Source organism: Anolis sagrei, chromosome 11 (assembly GCF_037176765.1).
Source record: "Anolis sagrei isolate rAnoSag1 chromosome 11, rAnoSag1.mat, whole genome shotgun sequence".
NCBI classification, from domain to species: domain Eukaryota; kingdom Metazoa; phylum Chordata; class Lepidosauria; order Squamata; family Dactyloidae; genus Anolis; species Anolis sagrei.
In genome coordinates, this window is record NC_090031.1 from 3,106,210 (window position 1) to 3,125,000 (window position 18,791).

The 18,791-nt window shown below is 41.4% G+C and overlaps 1 protein-coding gene across 13 annotated transcripts in view; it reads right to left on the reverse strand.

The window, feature by feature from the left end:
• Positions 1-18,791, reverse strand: part of FNBP1 (formin binding protein 1) — an 86,423-nt gene that overhangs the window by 39,520 nt on the left and 28,112 nt on the right. For 12 of the 13 annotated variants that reach the window (XM_060757540.2, XM_060757541.2, XM_060757538.2 and 9 more), the window contains exons 3-8: positions 14,068-14,124; positions 12,222-12,369; positions 9,958-10,020; positions 7,514-7,618; positions 2,258-2,386; positions 1,783-1,929 (exon numbers count right to left, since the gene is read on the reverse strand). In XM_060757540.2, the coding sequence (XP_060613523.2) occupies positions 1,783-1,929; positions 2,258-2,386; positions 7,514-7,618; positions 9,958-10,020; positions 12,222-12,369; positions 14,068-14,124 (649 nt within the window). Of the gene's footprint in view, positions 1-1,782; positions 1,930-2,257; positions 2,387-7,513; positions 7,619-9,957; positions 10,021-12,221; positions 12,370-14,067; positions 14,125-17,188 lie in introns of those variants that run through there. The other variant, XM_067471783.1, reaches the window with a different exon arrangement.

Sequence of the window (18,791 nt, forward strand, 5' to 3'; positions counted from 1 at the left end):
GTGTTGGATGGGGTGACACTCCCCCTGAAGACACAGGTTCGCAGCTTGGGTGTGATCCTGGACTCATGACTGAGCCTGGAACCCCAGGTTTCAGTGGTGACCAGGGGAGCATTTGCACAGCTAAAGCTTGTGCGCCAGCTGCGCCCGTACCTTGGGAAGTCAGACTTGGCCACGGTAGTCCACGCTCTGGTTACATCCGTTTAGACTACTGCAACGCTCTCTACGTGGGGTTGCCTTTGAAGACGGCTCGGAAGCTCCAACTAGTCCAACGCTCGGCAGCCATGATTTTAACAGGAGCGGAGTGCAGGGAGCATACAACCCCCTGTTGCGCCAACTCCACTGGCTACCGATCTGCTACCGGGCTGAATTCAAAGTGCTGGCGTTGGCCTTTAAAGCCCTAAACGGTTCCGGCCCAAGCTACCTATCCGACCGCATCTCTGCCTATGAACCCACCAGGACTTTGAGATCTTCCGGGGAGACCCTGCTCTCGATCCCGCCTGCTTCTCAAGCGCGTCTGGCGGGGACGAGAGATAGGGCCTTCTCGGTGGTGGCTCCTCGGCTGTGGAACGCCCTTCCTATGGACATTAGACTAGCACCATCTCTAATGGTATTCCGCAAAAAGGTGAAGACCTGGATGTTTGTGCAGGCGTTTGAGTAATTTAGTGCAATCTGGTAATGGAAGACAGGAATGGAACAATGGACGACGAACCTGGACTACGCTTGGATGAGGAGAAGATTGGGTACGGTTGTTTTTGGTAATAATTGTGCATTGTCATTGCTTATTGGTAATTTATGGATAATGTGTTAAGTCAATTGTTATATGTTGTATGGAACCACTGCTGTTTCTACTGTTTTTACTGTTTGTGAACCGCCGTGAGTCGCCTTCAGGCTTGAGATACAGCCGTATAGAAGCAAAGTAAATACATAAATAAATAAATACACAAGCACACACAGGTCCAGGTCCCCAGGAAGGAGGGGGGGGGAATCTTCCCCGAGGGTGGACCAGATGGCATTTGGGGGTCCCTTCCAAATCTATCATACTGTATCTCATACATATACATATATACATACATGTACATACATCTGTGTGTGTGTATGTGTGGTGTATGTATATGTATATATGTATATATATGACATACAGTATGATAGATTTGGAAGGGACCCCCAAAGGCCATCCAGTCCACCCTTGGAAGATCCCCCCTCCCTTCCTGGGGACCTGGGCCTGTGTGTGTTTGTGTATGTGTGTGTACGTATGTGTACGTATGTGTGTGTGTGTGTGTGTGTGTATATATATGTACATACATACATACACAAACACACACAGGCCCAGGTCCCCAGGAAAGGCAGGGGGATCTTCCCCAGGGGTGGACTGGATGGCCTTTGGGGACCCCTTCCAAATCTAGTATACTGTATCTCATATATATATATATATATATATATATACACACACACACACACACACACATATACACCCACAGGCCCAGGTCCCCAGGAAAGGCAAGGGGATCTTCACCAAGGGTGAACCAGGTAGCTTTTGGGGGTCCCTTCCAAATCTATCATACTATATCTCCTACATATACATACATACATACATATATATATACACACACATACATACACACACACACACACAGGCCAAGGTCCTCGACTCACAAACAGCTCCCACTTAAGGACAATGGGGCTTGGCTGGATAGTCTCTGAGGGTCCCATCCAAATCTAGCATACAATATCTCATACATATACATACATATATTGATATGTGTGTGTGTGTGTGTGTCCCACCTTCTTCTGGTCGATGGCCTCAGCGGCCTTGGTGACCTCGTCCAGGCACTTCCCGATGATGGGGATGACCTGCCGGTCGACTTCCGCAAAGGTCTTCATGGACTCCCCCAGCCGGACGATCCGCCGCTCTTCCATGTCCTGGATTTTCTGCAAAACGTAGGAAGGCTTGAATTGCACCAAGTCAATCAGCGAGGGCCTCTGCATAGAGGTCGTCTGGCTGTTGTTGCAATTAGCCAGCTTGAATAGCATGGAGCAGATATAAAGTTTGCCAAGTCCATCAGCGAGGGTCTCTGCATAGAGGTGGCCTGGCTTCTGTTGCCTGGAGGCTCCCTAAAGGGAGCCTCCAGGCAACAGAAGCCAGGCCACCTCTATGCAGAGACCCTCGCTGATGGACTTGGCAAACTTTATATCTGCTCCATGCTGTCCAACAGCGAATGGGCTTTGGGGATGCTGGGCTTTGGGGTGTGCGGCGTACCTGGAAGATGCTGGGGATGTGGGTGTGGTAGTGGTCGCGCTGCTCCTGGTTGAACCGCTGCAGCGCGGAGGAGTACTCCCCTTTGCTCTCTTCCGCCATCTGCTGGCGCAGCTGGGACTGCTGCCGCGCCTGCCAAAGGAAGGACAGCATGGAGAGCGCCTCTGAGCATGGGCAGAGGAACCCCATTATAGCCAATGAGGGAACCTCTGAGCATGTGCAGAGGGCATTTCAGTATTAGTCAGTGAGGCCAAGGAGAGTGCCTCTGAGCATGTGCAAAGGGCACTCCATTAATGCCAATGAGGATACCTCTGAGCATGTGCAGAGGGTATTTCATTATTAGTCAATGAGGCTAATGAGAAGCCAAGGAGAGTGCCTCTGAGCATGTGCAGAAGGCATTTCAGTATTAGTCAATGAAGCTAATGAGAAGCCAAGGAGGGTAAGTAGAGTGCCTCTGAGCATGTGCAGAAGGCATTTCAGTATTAGTGAGGCTAATGAGAAGCCAAGGAGGGTGAGGAGAGTGCCTCTGAGCATGTGCAGAGGGCACTCCATTATAGCTAATGAGGGAACCTCTGAGCATGTGCAGAGGGTATTTCATTATTAGTCAATGAGGCTAATGAGAAGCCAAGGAGAGTGCCTCTGAGCATGTGCAGAGGGCATTTCAGTATTAGTCAGTGAGGCTAAAGAGAAGCCAGTGAGGATAAGGAGAGTGCCTCTGAGCATGGGCAGAGGGCGCTGCATTATAGCCAATGAGGGTACCTCTGAGCATGTGCAGAAGGCATTTCAGTATTAGTGAGGCCAAGGAGAGTGCCTCTGAGCATGGACAGACAGCATTCCATTGCAGCAAATCGGGGAACTTCTGAGCATGTGCAGAGGGCATGCCCATTACAGCCAATGAGAGAGCCTTTGAGCATGTGCAGAGGGCATTTCAGTATTAGTCAATGAGGTTAATGAGAAGCCAGCGATGCTCAGGAGGGTGCCTCTGAGCATGTGCAGAAGGCATTCCATTGCAGCCAATGAGGGAACCTCTGAGCATGTGCAGAGGGCATGCCCATTACAGCCAATGAGAAAACCTTTGAGCATGTACAGAGGGCATGCCCATTACAGCCAATGAGGGAACCTCTGAGTATGTGCAGAGAGCTTCCTGTCAACCTCATTATTGAGGTTAATGAGAAGCCAGTGATGCTAAGGAGGGTGCCTCTGAGCATGCACCAAAGGCATTCCATTACAGCCAATGTGGGTAAGGAGAGTGCCTCTGAAAATGTGCAGAAGGTGCTCCATTGCAGCCAATGAGAGAACCTCTGAGCATGTGCAGAGGGCATACCAGTGAGGCCAAGGAGAGTGCCTCTGAGAATGTGCAGAAGGCACTCCATCACAGCCAATGAGAGAACTTCTGAGTATGAGCAGAGAGCATTTCATGATTAGACAGTGAGGCTACCTCCGGGCATGTGCAGAGGGCACTCCATTACAGCCAGTGTGTGCCTCTGAGCATGTGCAGAAGGCATGCCACTACAGCCAATGAGATACCTTCTGAGAATGTGCAGAGTGCACTCAATTACAGCCAATGAGGGGACATCTGAGCATGGGCAGAGGGCATGCTATTACAGCCAGTGAGGCTAATGATAATAATAATCATGGCTCTGAGCATGTGCAGAGGTCCAATCCTTCCATCGCTCATGAAAATGGAAGATAAAAGGCAAAAAAGAGAAGGAAGGAAGGAAGAGAGCGAGTGGAGGGAGGGAGGCCTCTGGGCAAAAAGCCACCTCGGAAATTATTCCCAAACGCTTCGGATAAACAACAAGGAAGAGGATGATTCAGATGCAAACACATGATTTTGGCAACAAAACAAACCGAAAAAGGGAAGGAGAAAAAGAAGGAAGGAAGGAAGGATGGAAGGATGGATGGATGGAAGGAAGGAAGGAAGACGAGAGCTTGCTGTTCCCAATGCTTTGGGCAGCGGATAAAAAAAACCACAAATAATAATAATAATAATAATAATATACAAAACTGCAAAGCCAAATACAGTCATAGCAATAATAATAATAATAATAATAATAATAATAATGCAAAGCCAAATAAAATAATAGTAGTAATAATAATAATACGAAACTTCAAAGCGAAATAGTCATAGCAATAATGATAATAATAATAATAATAATGCAAAGCAAAAAAATAATAGCAATAGTAAAAATAATAATCTGCAAAGCCAAATATAGTCATAGCAATAATAATAATAATAATAATAATAATCTGCAAAGCCAAATATGGTCACAGCAATAATGATAATAATAATAATAATAATAATAATAATAATAATAATAATGCAAAGCCAAATAAAATAGTAATAGTAATAATACAAAACTCCAAAGCCAAATATAGGCATAGCAATAATAATAATAATAATAATAGTAATAATAATAATAGTAATAATAATAATGCAAAGCCAAATAAAATAATAGTAATAGTAGTAGTAATAATAATAATAAACTGCAAAGCCAAATACAGTCTAAGCAAGAAGAATAAGAAGAATGCAAAGCCAAATAAAATAATAGTAATAATAATAATAATAATAATACAAAACTGCAAAGACAAATGCAGTCATAGCAATAATAATAATAGTAATAATAATAGTAATAATAATAATAATAATAATAATGCAAAGCCAAATAGAATAATAGTAATAGTAGTAATAATAATAATAAACTGCAAAGCCAAATAAAATAATAGTAATAATAATAATACAAAACTGCAAAGACAAATGCAGTCATAGCAATAATAATAATAATAATAATAAAGAAAAGGGGAGCGAATAATAAAAATAATGCAAAATTAGCAACATAATAAAAATAATACAAAAGTGCAAAACCAAGTAAAGTAATAATAATGATAATGATGGTAATAATAATAATAATAATAATAAATTAAATAATGTTTCCTCAAGTCTCTTGGGGAGAAAAAAAGCAAGGAATTGATAACAATAAGAAGAAGAACAGTAACAATCTCCTCCGTCCTCATTAGGGCTTTGTTTTCCTCCCTAACCGTTCTCCTTTGGCCAGATTTCAGGGCCGGCGAGATGATAATGCCAAAGAAGAACAATCCGCCCTTCTCCTTTCTGACCCCGTTTTCCTCTCTTGGCAAGAAAAAAAAACAGAGTTTTGGACACAAGTTTCAACCTCATTTAGTCTCCTTTTTCCTCTCTCTAATCGCTGCTGGTTCTTGAACTACTTGAATATTCGTATATTTTTAGGTTTTAAATAATAATAATAATAATAATAATAATAATTCAAATGGTATATTGCATTGATTTATACTGTAAGCAGGTTTGAATCTCTTTTCAGAGAGGAAAAGCAGGATAATAATAATAATAATAATAGTAATAATAATAATAGTCTCTTGGCATCTCTTTTGCAGAGAGAAAAATCAGAGTATTATTATTATTATTATTATTATTATTATTAAAAGTAATAGTCTTTGCATCTCTTTTGCAGAGAGAAAATCCAGGGAAGAATAATAATAATAATAATTATTATTATTATTATTATTATTAAAAGTAATAGTCTTTGCATCTCTTTTGCAGAGAGAAAACCCAGGGAAGAATAATTATTATTATTATTATTATTATTATTATTATTATTATTATTAAAAGTAATAGTCTTTGCATCTCTTTTGCAGAGAGAAAACCCAGGGAAGAATAATAATAATAATAATAATTATTATTATTATTATTATTATTAAAAGTAATAGTCTTTGCATCTCTTTTGCAGAGAGAAAACCCAGGGAAGAATAATAATAATAATAATTATTATTATTATTATTATTATTATTAAAAGTAATAGTCTTTGCATCTCTTTTGCAGAGAGAAAACCCAGGGAAGAATAATTATTATTATTATTATTATTATTATTATTATTATTAAAAGTAATAGTCTTTGCATCTCTTTTGCAGAGAGAAAACCCAGGGAAGAATAATAATAATAATAATAATTATTATTATTATTATTATTATTAAAAGTAATAGTCTTTGCATCTCTTTTGCAGAGAGAAAACCCAGGGAAGAATAATAATAATAATAATAATTATTATTATTATTATTATTATTAAAAGTAATAGTCTTTGCATCTCTTTTGCAGAGAGAAAACCCAGGGAAGAATAATTATTATTATTATTATTATTATTATTATTATTATTAAAAGTAATAGTCTTTGCATCTCTTTTGCAGAGAGAAAACCCAGGGAAGAATAATAATAATAATAATAATAATTATTATTATTATTATTATTAAAAGTAATAGTCTTTGCATCTCTTTTGCAGAGAGAAAACCCAGGGAAGAATAATAATAATAATAATTATTATTATTATTATTATTATTATTAAAAGTAATAGTCTTTGCATCTCTTTTGCAGAGAGAAAACCCAGGGAATAATAATAATAATAATAATAATAATTATTATTATTATTATTATTATTATTATTATTAAAAGTAATAGTCTTTGCATCTCTTTTGCAGAGAGAAAACCCAGGGAAGAATAATAATAATAATAATTATTATTATTATTATTATTATTAAAAGTAATAGTCTTTGCATCTCTTTTGCAGAGAGAAAACCCAGGGAATAATAATAATAATAATAATAATAATAATAATAATAATAATAATAATTTTTAAAATAATATAAGTATCTTGGCATTTCTTTTGCAGAAAGAAAAACCATGGTATATAAATAATAATAATAATAAATTTTAAAATAATACCAGTCTCTTGACAACTCTTTTGAAGAGAGAAAAACCAGGGCATAATAATAATAATAATAATAATAATAATAATAATAATAATAGGAAAATGGGTTTATATAAACCCATTTTCCTAGTTCCAACAGACCTCACGACCTCTGAGGATGCTTGCCCTAGATGCAGGCGAAATGTCAGGAGAAAATGCCTCTAGTACATGGCCATATAGCCTGAAAAACCTACAACAACCCAGTGATTCCAGCCATGAAAGCCTTCGACAATAATAATAATAATTTTTAAAATAATATAAGTCTCTTGGCGTCTCTTTTGAGTTTCTTGTTTTAGACAGAGAAAGCGGAGCATAAATAATCATAAACGATGATGATGATGATGATGATGATAAGAAGAAATAAAATAATGCTTTTGGAGAGCAGTTCTGGGTCTTGAGTGAGAGGGAAAAGCAGGGCAGGAATAAATATGATGAATATAATAATACAAATAATAGTAATGATGATGATGACGCCTGTGTTTACCTTTTCGACATCTGCCTTCGTCACGTTGATGTCAGCGTCCATTTTTTCAAAATACTGCTGCGCCCGATCGGCCTCTTTGCAATCCCGCTCAAAGCGCCGTTTGCTCTGGGGAAACAAGTTATTACTATTATTATTATTGATGATGATTATGATGATCACATCTCCATGCGTGGCCCTCAAAATCAATCTGAAATAATAATAATAATAATAATAATAATAATAATAATAATAATAGATCACATGTCCATGCATCACCCTCAAAACCAACCCTAATATAAGAAAGAAAAAAGTTATCATAATAATCAATAATCATTAATAATAATAATCAATAATCATAAGTCTACACGCGTCCCCAAAATCGAACCAATATAAATAATAATAATAATAATAATAATCTATCGTATCCATGCATCACCCTCAAAGGTAATAATAATAATAATAATAATAATAACACTCAATGGTAATAATAACAATAATAATAATAATAATAATAATAATAATAACACTCAATGGTAATAATAACAATAATAATAATAATCACATCTCCGTGTGTGGCCCTCAAAACCCACCCAAATTATTAATAATAATAATCATTAATCATTAAGAAATAATACTAATAATCAATAATCATAAGTCTACACGTGTCCCCAAAATCAATATAATAATAATAATAATAATAATGTATCATCTATCCATGCATCACCCTCAAAGGTAATAATAATAATAATAATTAAATCTCCGTGTGTGGCCTTCAAAATCCAACCAAATTAATAATAAAAATAATCATTAATCATTAAGAAATAATACTAATAATCAATAATCATAATCATAATAAGTCTACATGATATTGTCCCCAAAATCAAACCAATATAATAATAATAATAATAATAATAATAATGTATCATATATGCATGCATCACTCTTAAAGATAATAATAATAACAATACAAATAATAATCACATCTCCATGTGTGGTCCTCAAAACCCACCCAAATTAATAATAATAATAATAATAATAATAATAATAATGTATCATATATGCATGCATCACCCTCAAAGGTAATAATAATAACAATAATAATAATAATCACTTCTCTGTGTGTGGCCCTCAAAACCCACCCAAATTAATAATAATAATCATCATTAATCATTAAGAAATAATACTAATAACCAGTAATCATAATGTCTACACTTGTCCCCAAAATCAAACCATAATAATAATAATAATAATAATGTATCATCTATCCATGCATCACCCTCAAAAGTAATAACAATAATAATAATAATCACATCTCTGTGTGTGGCCCTCAAAATCCACCCAAATCATTATTATTATTATTAATAATAATAATAATAATAATAATGTATCATATATGCATGCATCACCCTCAAAGGTAATAATAATAATAATAATAATTAAATCTCCGTGTGTGGCCTTCAAAATCCAACCAAATTAATAATAAAAATAATCATTAATCATTAAGAAATAATACTAATAATCAATAATCATAATCATAAGTCTACACATGTCCCCAAAATCAATATAATAATAATAATAATAATAATAATAATGTATCATCTATCTATGCATCACCCTCAAAGGTTATTATAATAATAATAATAATAATAATAATAATAATAATAAAATCTCCGTGTGTGGCCTTCAAAATCCAACCAAATTAATAATAAAAATACTCATTAATCATTAAGAAATAATACTAATAATCAATAATCATAATCATAATAAGTCTACACATGTCCCCAAAATCAAACCAATATAATAATAATAATAATAATAATAATAATAATAATGTATCATCTATCCATGCATCACCCTCAAAAGTAATAACAATAACAATAACAATAATAATCACATATCTGTGTGTGGCCCTCAAAACCCACCCAAATTAATAATAATAATAATAACAATAGTAATAATAATGTATCATATATCCATGCATCACCCTCAAAGGTAATAATAATAACATTAATAATAATAATCACATCTCCGTGTATGGCCCTCAAAACCCACCCAAATTAATAATAATAATAATGTATCATATATCCGTGCATCACCTTCAAAGGTAATAATAATAATAATAATAATAATAATAATAATAATAAATACAATAACAACATGTCCATGCATGGCTACCAAAACCAAACCAATCAACGTCAGCATCATCATCCCTATAGTGATAAACAGCCCAATAATAATAATAATAATACATCAAATCCTTCCATATTTTCCTGGCCATATAAATATGAGTTCTTTCTTATCCTCAGTAGTAGAAATCAGCAGATGATAACAATGAATGCATTTCGAACAATAGACAGATAGATGGATAGATGCACAGTGTGAGTTGTATTATAACCTCCTTAGGGTTGTATTTTGCATGCAGAACCCAAAACCATTTTGCAAACTTGAGATGTACTCTAACTCACCGATTCCAGCTGTTTCCAGCAGGTCTCAATGTGTTGCTGGGCTTTCCGCCCGTCGTGAAAATGCTGAGGAAGGAAACGCAGGGGAAAAAACGCTTGGAAAAGACTCTCTCCAGGAAAGGATTTGTTGGCAGAACAAAAGCATTCAATATATATATAATATACGAGTCTATAATGTCATGAGTGGGGGAGTTCCACAGGCTTGGAGTCATAAAAGAAAAAGCAGGATTAATAATAATAATAATAATAATCAACCAATATTGGTTGTATTATTATTATTATTATTATTATTATTATTATTATCCTGCTTTTTTCTTTTAGTCCTTTTGCACAAATGGTGCCACGTAACAAAGGAAAACAAACGTGGAGATTTCCCCTCCTTGGGGCTATTTGTGTTTTGTTTTGCTCTTATTTCCTGGAAATGAAACCTTCCAAGCAATGGAAAACAGGGAGAGGGACACAAAGGAATTCACATTTTCCACGTCTGGAATAAGCGCTTTAATGCCAGGCAACCTGCAAATCCCATTTTTGCAACTTTGCAAACCAGGTCATAAATCACAAGCGGCAAGAAGAGGCGCTTTGGGCTTGGCTCAGGCGGCCCGTGGTGCGAAGCAAAGGCCGGGCTTTTCCTTCGCTCTGCAAAGATTATTGCTTGCCTGGGAACACAAAGGGCCAGGGAGAGGGCAAAGCACAATCGGGCTTTGTATCCGCAAGACAAGCGCGGCCTTTTCCTTTCTGGTCACCACCCTCGTGAGCACAGCAAGCCTGGAATGCGCCTCTTGGCACCACAGTGGTGCAAGGCCACGGCAGGCACGTGCTCGCCTGCATGGCAAAGGCACCCTCGCCCGGTCTTGGGTCATTTAAACTTGATCCGCAGAGGACTAAACCCCAGGAGAAGTGTGCGTATGCTTGTTTGCGTGCATGGTGCAATCCATTCAGGGGAAGCCATTGTGAAAATAGTGCCAGAAGCAATTGTGAGAGAAACACTGTGAAAACAGTGCAGGAAGCATTTGCGAAAACAGTGCAGGAAGCAATCCATTCAGGGGAAGCCTTTGTGAAAATAGTGCCAGAAGCAATTGTGAGAGAAACATTATGAAAACAGTGCAGGAAGCAATCTATGCAGGGGAAGCCTTTGTGAAAATAGTGCCAGAAGCAATTGTGAGAGAAGCATTGTGAAAACAGTGGAGGAAGCAGTTGTGACAGTAGTGCGGGAAGCAATTGTGCATTAAGTGGTTGTGAAAACACTGTGAGAAGTAACTATGTGTGAAGCATTTGCAAAAACAGTGCAGGAAGCAATTGTGTGAGAAGCAATTGTGAAAACAGTGCAGGAAGCAGCTGTGAAAATGGCACTAGAAGCAATTGTGCACTAAGCGGTTGCGAAAACTGGGGGAAGCAATAGTGCAGGAAGCAATTTTTTTTAAAGTGCAAGAAGCATTTGTGAAAACAGTGCAGGAAGCAGTTAAGCAGTTGTGCAGGAAGCGGTTGTGGAAATGACACTAGAAGCAATTGTGTAAGAAGTGGTGAAAACAGTGCAGGAAGCAATTGTGCGAGAAGCAATTGTGAAAACGGTGCAGGAAGCAGTTGTGCACGAAACGGTTGTGAAAATGGCACTAGAAGCAATTGTGCAAGAAGTGGTTGTGAAAACAGTGCAGGAAGCAGTTGTGCAGGAAGCGGTTGTGGAAATGGCACCTAAAGTAATTGTGTGATAACAATGCGGGAAGCAACTGTGAAATAGCCAATGCTGCAAGAGCCTACTGTATAAGAACCAATTCTACAAGAAACTATTGTGCAAGGATCAATTGCACAATAAATTATTGTCCAATTATTGCGCCAGGAATTATTTTACAAGGACCCGTTCTGCAAGAAACAATGTCACAAGGAACGATTGTGCAAGGCCCAAATGTACAAAAAACAATTGTGCAAGGACAAATTGTGGAATAAACCAAGGAAAGATTGTGCAAGGACAACTGTGAAATAAATGATTGTGAAAGGACCAAATGAACAAGAAACTATTGTGCAAGGACTAATTGTGCATAAACCAAGAAACGATTATGCAAGGACAATTGTGAAATAAACTATTGTGCAAGGACAAATTGTGGAAGAAAGTATTGCACAGGGACCTAAAGTAGAAGGAACTATTACGCGAGGACCAAATGTAAAATAAACCAATGTGCAAGGTCCAATTGTGCAAGAAACCATCCCAATTGTGCCGGGGCCAATAGTGGGAGGGGCAGTTGTGCGAGGGCCGGCGTGGGGGCACCCCTTACCGCTTTCCTCTCCTGCTTGAGCTCCTGGACGTACCGGGCGAGTTCGACCGTGATCTGGGAGGTCATGTTCTCGGAGATGACCTCGTGCTGCCCGGCGTAGTCATTCATCTCGCTCAGCGTTGACAGGAAGGCCCGGCACGAGGAATACCTGCAAGTGGCCAGTTTGGGGGGGGGGGGGGGGAGCCCTTAGGCAGCGGCCCAGCAGCACAGCCGGCTTCCTCCCACCCTTCCCATTGGGTGTATGCACGGGGGAATGGGAGGACAGGTGAGATAGATAGGGGCATGGGTGGATGGAGAGATGGATGGATAGGTGGACGGACGGATGAGATAGAGAGACAACAGACAGGCAAAAGGGAGGATGTGTGCATGCATGGATGGATGGAGAGAAAGAGTGATCCATGTACAGACAGATAGGTGTATGGATGGATGGATAAACAGATAAATGGATATATGGATGGATTGGCAGATAGATGCCTAGATAGGTAGATGGATAGGTAGATGGATGGATAGATAGGTGGATGGATAGATAGATAGATAAATGGATAGATAATGGATAAATAGATAGATACATTGATAGATAAACAGATGAATAGGTGGGTGCATGGATGGATAGATAGATAGATAGATAGATAGATAGATAGATAGAGACAGATAGATGGTTAGATGAATGGATGGATGAATAGCTCAATCAATAGATGAAGGAATACATAGATGGATAGATAGAGAGAGAGAGAGAGAGAGAAGGATGAATGGATGAATAGATAGATCAATTGCTTGATAAATCGATCGATAGCGGAATAGATGGATAGATGAATGAGTGGGTGGGTAGAAGGATGGATGGGTAGAAGGATGGATGGATGAATAGATAGATCAAGTCGCTTGATCAATCAATAGATAGATAGATAGATAGATAGATAGATAGATAGATAGATAGATAGATGGAGGAATACACGGATGGATGGATGGATGGATGGATGGATGGATAGATCAATTGCTTGATCAATTGATTGATAAATAGATGGAGAAATACATGGATGGATAGATGGATGGATGGATAGATTAATAGATAGACAGACAGACAGACAGACAGATAGAGGCATACATGGATAGATGGTAGGTAGGTAGGTAGGTAGATAGGTAGGTAGGTAGAAAGGAAGGAAGGAAAATGGATGGATGGATATATAAATGCATACATAGGAAGACAGATACACAGATAGATCAATAGGAAGATGGATGGGTAGGCGGATAGATAGATAGAGGAATACATGGATGGACAGATGGATGGATAGTTTGATAGATCAATCGCTTGATCGATCGATTGATCGATAAATAGATAGATGGAGAAATACATGGTTGGACGGATGGATGGATAGATTAATAGATAGATGGAAAGATGGATGGATGGATAGATAGATTTGAGATAGATTTATAGGTGGATGGGTAGATGGATAGATGGATGCTGGATGGATGGATAGATAATGGATGGATAGATGAATGGATAGATAGGTGAGAGATGGACGGACAGAGACAGACAGATAGATCATGGATAGATGGATGGATAGATAGATATAGATAGATAGGTGGATAGATAGATAGATAGATAGATAGATAGATAGAACGATGGATGGATGGATGGATGGATGGATGGGTGGGTGGGTGGATGGATGGATGGATGGATAGATAGATAGATAGATAGATAGATAGATAGATGGATGGAGGAATACATGGACGGATGGATTGGTAGGTAGGTGGATGGATAGATAGATAGAAAGATGGATGGATAGGTGGATGGATGGATGGATGGATAGGTGGAGGAGAGATGTATGTATAGGGAGAGCCAACCTACTTGTTTTCGTCCTCTTCTTTGGAGTTCTTCTTGGGCTGGTACTTCTTGGAAAGGTTCCTGCCACGAGATGGGAAAGGAGGGCCGTGACTCCCCACGAAATGCAACCTCAGGTACATGAAGGCCATGGGAGCCCGGCTCTTCTTGGAGGAGAGAAACAACCCTGCTTCGGGCCCCCAAACCCCGCCATGGGTCCCGCTTCCACCTCCCCTTCTGAGTTGGACTTCTCCATTCCTTCGCCCCCGGCATTCCCCATTTCCTCTTTCTCAAGAGAACTTCTCAGAGGATTCACAACATCGATTTTTGTGTGTTTTTCCCAATTCCCAACAAGCCATCGGGCTTCTTCCTGCCTGGGGGAATCCTTTGTTGGGAGGTGACTAGCTGACCCTGATTGATTCTTGTCTGGAATTCCCTAGTTTTTGAATGTTGCTCTTTATTTACTATCCTGGTTTAGGAGCTTTTTTAATTATAGGTTGCTTACCTGTAACCGTGGTTCCCTGAGTGGATCCCTGTGAATACATACAAGTGGTATTTCCTGCGCCTGCGCAGAGCCTTTCGGAACCTTCTAGAAGATAAAAGTTACAAAATTTAGATGCAGCCCGCCCACTCCCCTCCGTCCCCATAAATAGCCAGTGGGCGGGCCCAAGCCTCAGTTCTCTTACGCCGCAAAGCAGCTGGAACTCAGGAGGCATGACCCGAGGGGAGGATGGGCGGGATTGTATGTATTCACAGGGATCCACTCAGGGAACCACGGTTACAGGTAAGCAACCTATAATTCCCTGTCGTGGTCCCTGTGAATCATACAAGTGGTAGACTTACAAGCTGAAGAATAAGGCTGGTGGGCGTCATGCCACCGCAGAGAAGAGGACTGCCCTTCCAAACTCCGCGTCTCTCTTGGACACGACGTCCATCTTGTAGTGTGACACGAACGTGAGAGGAGAAGACCAAGTCGCTGCTCTGCAGACGGCATCCAAAGAAACACCTCTCATAAAAGCCACCGATGTGGAAACAGCTCTCGTGGAGTGGCCTCTGACCTGGATAGGCAAATCTCGACGCGCCATCTGATACGCCAGGCGGATCGCCGAAACCGTCCACGAGGAAAACCGTTGCGTGGAAACCGGAAGGCCACTGGCATCCTTCCGGTATTTGACGAACAACCTATTAGACTTCCGGAACTGTGCAGTTCTGTCAACATAAAAAGCGACAGCTCGACGAACATCTAACATGTGCAAACTTTTCTCTAGAGAAGAAACAGGGTTTTGAAAAAACGCCGGAAGGACTAACTCTTGTGATAGATGAAAACGCGATGCCACTTTAGGCAGAAAGGAAATGTCCGTGCGAAGCACTACTTTATCTTTGTGAAACCTCAAATACGGAGGGTCACATCTTAGTGCACACAACTCACTGGCCCGACGGGCCGAAGTTATGGCCACTAAAAATGCCACCTTCCATGACAGGAAGGAAATATCCACTGTTGCCAGAGGCTCAAAAGGAGGTTTCATAAGCGCGGACAAAACTAACTCCAAATCCCACCCCGGGGCCACAGGGGCCGCCGGGGGTTTCACGTTAGTAACTCCCCTAAGGAAAATTCTAACAAGCGGGTCAGAAAAACACGAGGGGAGCCCTGATTTTCTCTGAAACCATGCTATTGCTGCTAAATAGCATCTCAAGGATGACACGGAAAGTCCCTCCTCTGACAAAAACGCCAAAAAGTCTAGAACCACAGGGACCGGGGCGTGGGACGGGACCTGACCCTTTTCTATAGCAAACTTTGAAAAACGCGACCACTTATACAAGTATGACTTCTTGGTCGAATCCCTATGGGCGGCCTCCATAAATCTCAAAACTGGCTTAGACAGTCCCGAGAAAACACCTAGGCCTCCGGACGTATCCTCCACGCTGTTAAGCGCAGCTTGGACGCCTCTGGATACCACACTTGGTTCCCTTGGGACATGAGGAGGTCTGGTCTGTTCTCCAACCGTACAAACGCCCCCTTGCACAGGGACAGGAGGGGGGAGAACCAAGGCTGGCGGGGCCACCATGGGGCAATCAACAGACAATTCGCTCCCTCCCTCTGTAGCTTCGAGACCACCCGCAATAGAAGGGGAAACGGTGGGAAGGCATACAGGAGGCGCTCCTTCCAATCGAGGAGGAACGCATCCCCCAGGCACCCCATCGACAGGTTGGGCTTCCGACGCGCACCGAATAAGGCACATTTGGTGTTCGCGTGGGTCGCAAACAGGTCCACCTCTGGCCTCCCCCACATGTTGAACAGCCGGTCGGCCACCTCCTGGTGGAGCGACCATTCGTGATTTGAGAGAGGGGCCCTGCTCAGAGCGTCTGCTATGGTGTTTTCTTCTCCGGGAAGGTGCACTGCTATCAGATAGATGTTTCTTGCCACGCACCACTCCCAGATTTGTAGAGTAAGCTCCAATAGTCTTTGGGAATGCGTTCCCCCCTGCTTGTTTATATAGAACATTACGGTGGTGTTGTCCGTAAGCAACTGAACCACTTTCCCCACTAGCACCGGCTCGAAGGCCTTTATGGCCCTGTCTACTGCTAGGAGTTCCAACAGGTTTATATGGCACATCTTTTCCTCTGTAGACCACACGCCCTGGATCATGAGACCTTCCGAATGGGCCCCCCACCCCGACATGGAAGAGTCCGTGGTCACCGTACGAGAAGGGGAAGGTTGATGGAATGATAGGCCAGAACACACATGGGAGCGGTCCCGCCACCAGAGGATAGACTCCCGTGCCTTCGGGGACAAAACAACGAGCTTGCCCGGGTCGTCCGTGAGAGGATTGAAAACCCCCAAAAACCAGGCTTGAAGGGGTCTCAACCTCAGTCTGGCATGAAGGACCACTGAGGTCGTAGAGGCCATGTGGCCTAGCAGAACCTGTATCAACTTGGCCGGTACTCCGGGAGACGCGAGAATCTGGTCTATAAGATCTCGAAGCGCCATGAAGCGATCTTCCGGAAGGAAAGCTCTCTCCACTGTAGAATCCAGCACCGCACCAATGAACTGGATCCTGCGCGACGGGACGAGGTTGGATTTCTCCCAATTCACTATAAGTCCTAGAGACTGGAGGAGAGAGAGCGAGAGTGACACATCGTCCAACAGTTTCGACCTAGATTCGGCTGTAAAAAGCCAGTCATCTAAATACGGGTACACCGCCACGCCTCGTGTTCGGAGGTGGGCTACGACCACCGCCATGCATTTTGTAAACACTCTTGGCGCGGTCGTGAGGCCAAAAGGGAGGACATTAAAATTAAAACCCCGATCTCCAATCAGGAAGGACAAGAACCTACGGTGATGTGCTGAAATTGACAAATGAAAATATGCATCTTTTAAATCAATAGTGATGAACCACAGATTTTTATTGAGAAGCGGCATAATAGTAGACAAAGAAACCATTCTGAATTTTCTGGAAAGGATAAACTTGTTTATATCCCGCAGGTCCATGATGGGCCGGACCCCACCCCCGCGCTTGGAAATCAAAAAATAGCGGGAAAAGAAACACTGATGGAACATTGCGGAATCCACGGGAGAGATCGCCCCTTTCTGCAACAGTGTCTGGATCTCCTCCCACAATTCCTCAGAAGGGGGAGTAGAACGCAATTGGCCCACTGGTGGGAGGTCGACAAACTCGAGGGAGTACCCTTCCCTGATTATCCTAAGAACCCAGGAATCCGACGTGATGTTTTGCCATACAGGAAAGAACTCGGATAACCTGTCACCAAAAAGGGGGGAATCTCCCTCCCGGGGCAACGGAGCTAACGGAACAGTAGTGAGAACCTCAACTCCCAACAGGGGATAAACAGTATTCGCTCCGCCTGTGTCCAACTGGGACAGCGCGGTCTGATTTACGGCAACATCAAAGACGCCGTTTGGATCCCCCTTGCGCTTTCCCTTTCCCCTGGTAGGGTTGGAACCTGTTCTTGGACGCAAAGGATTGTTTCTTAGAGTACTGGTAGCGGTTGGACCCCCCACCACGTTGTCTATTGCCCGAAAAATTGTTAAAATAATTCCTACGGTAATAGGGGGCGGGTTGCCAACGGGGCTTTTGCTGATAATATGGTTGAGAGGGGTGACCCAGCTTGTTCATGGCCTGGCGAACTTCCTGAGTGTGTTTAATTTTGTCATCTGTCTGAGGGTCAAAGAGGCCCTGCTCATGCATCGGTAAGTCTTCCGCCAAGGCTCGGCCTTCCTCCGAAAGTGAGGATGAACGGAGCCAGGCGTACCTTCTAATTGAAGTGGCACTGGCAAAAAGGCGCCCCGTGGCTTCTGCCATATGCTTAGCAAAGTCCTTTTGGAACTTTGCTAAGGAAACAGCTTCGGTATGGACGGCCTTCGGAAACCGTTGTTCCTCTGGGGGTAGGAGGTCGAGATAAGGAAGAATTTTAGACCAAAGGAAGGTCTGATATCCGCTCATATACGTCGCATAGTGCGACATGCGAGCGAATAAGCCCGCTGATAAATGGACCTTTTTACCCATAGCCTCAATTCTTTTGCCCTCCTTGTCCAGAGGGGTTACAGATGCCCCTTTCGGACGCCTAGCCTTAGCGCTTTCGGCCACGACAGTGTTGGGCTTGGTTGGGCGCGCAACCCAGTCTGCCTTAGACAAATCAATCTTATAAATAGTATCTATGCGTTTAGGCACCGCAGGCACCGAAGCCGGTGACACCTCCTCCACCTTGGCCAACTTAAGCAGGTAAGGGAGGGC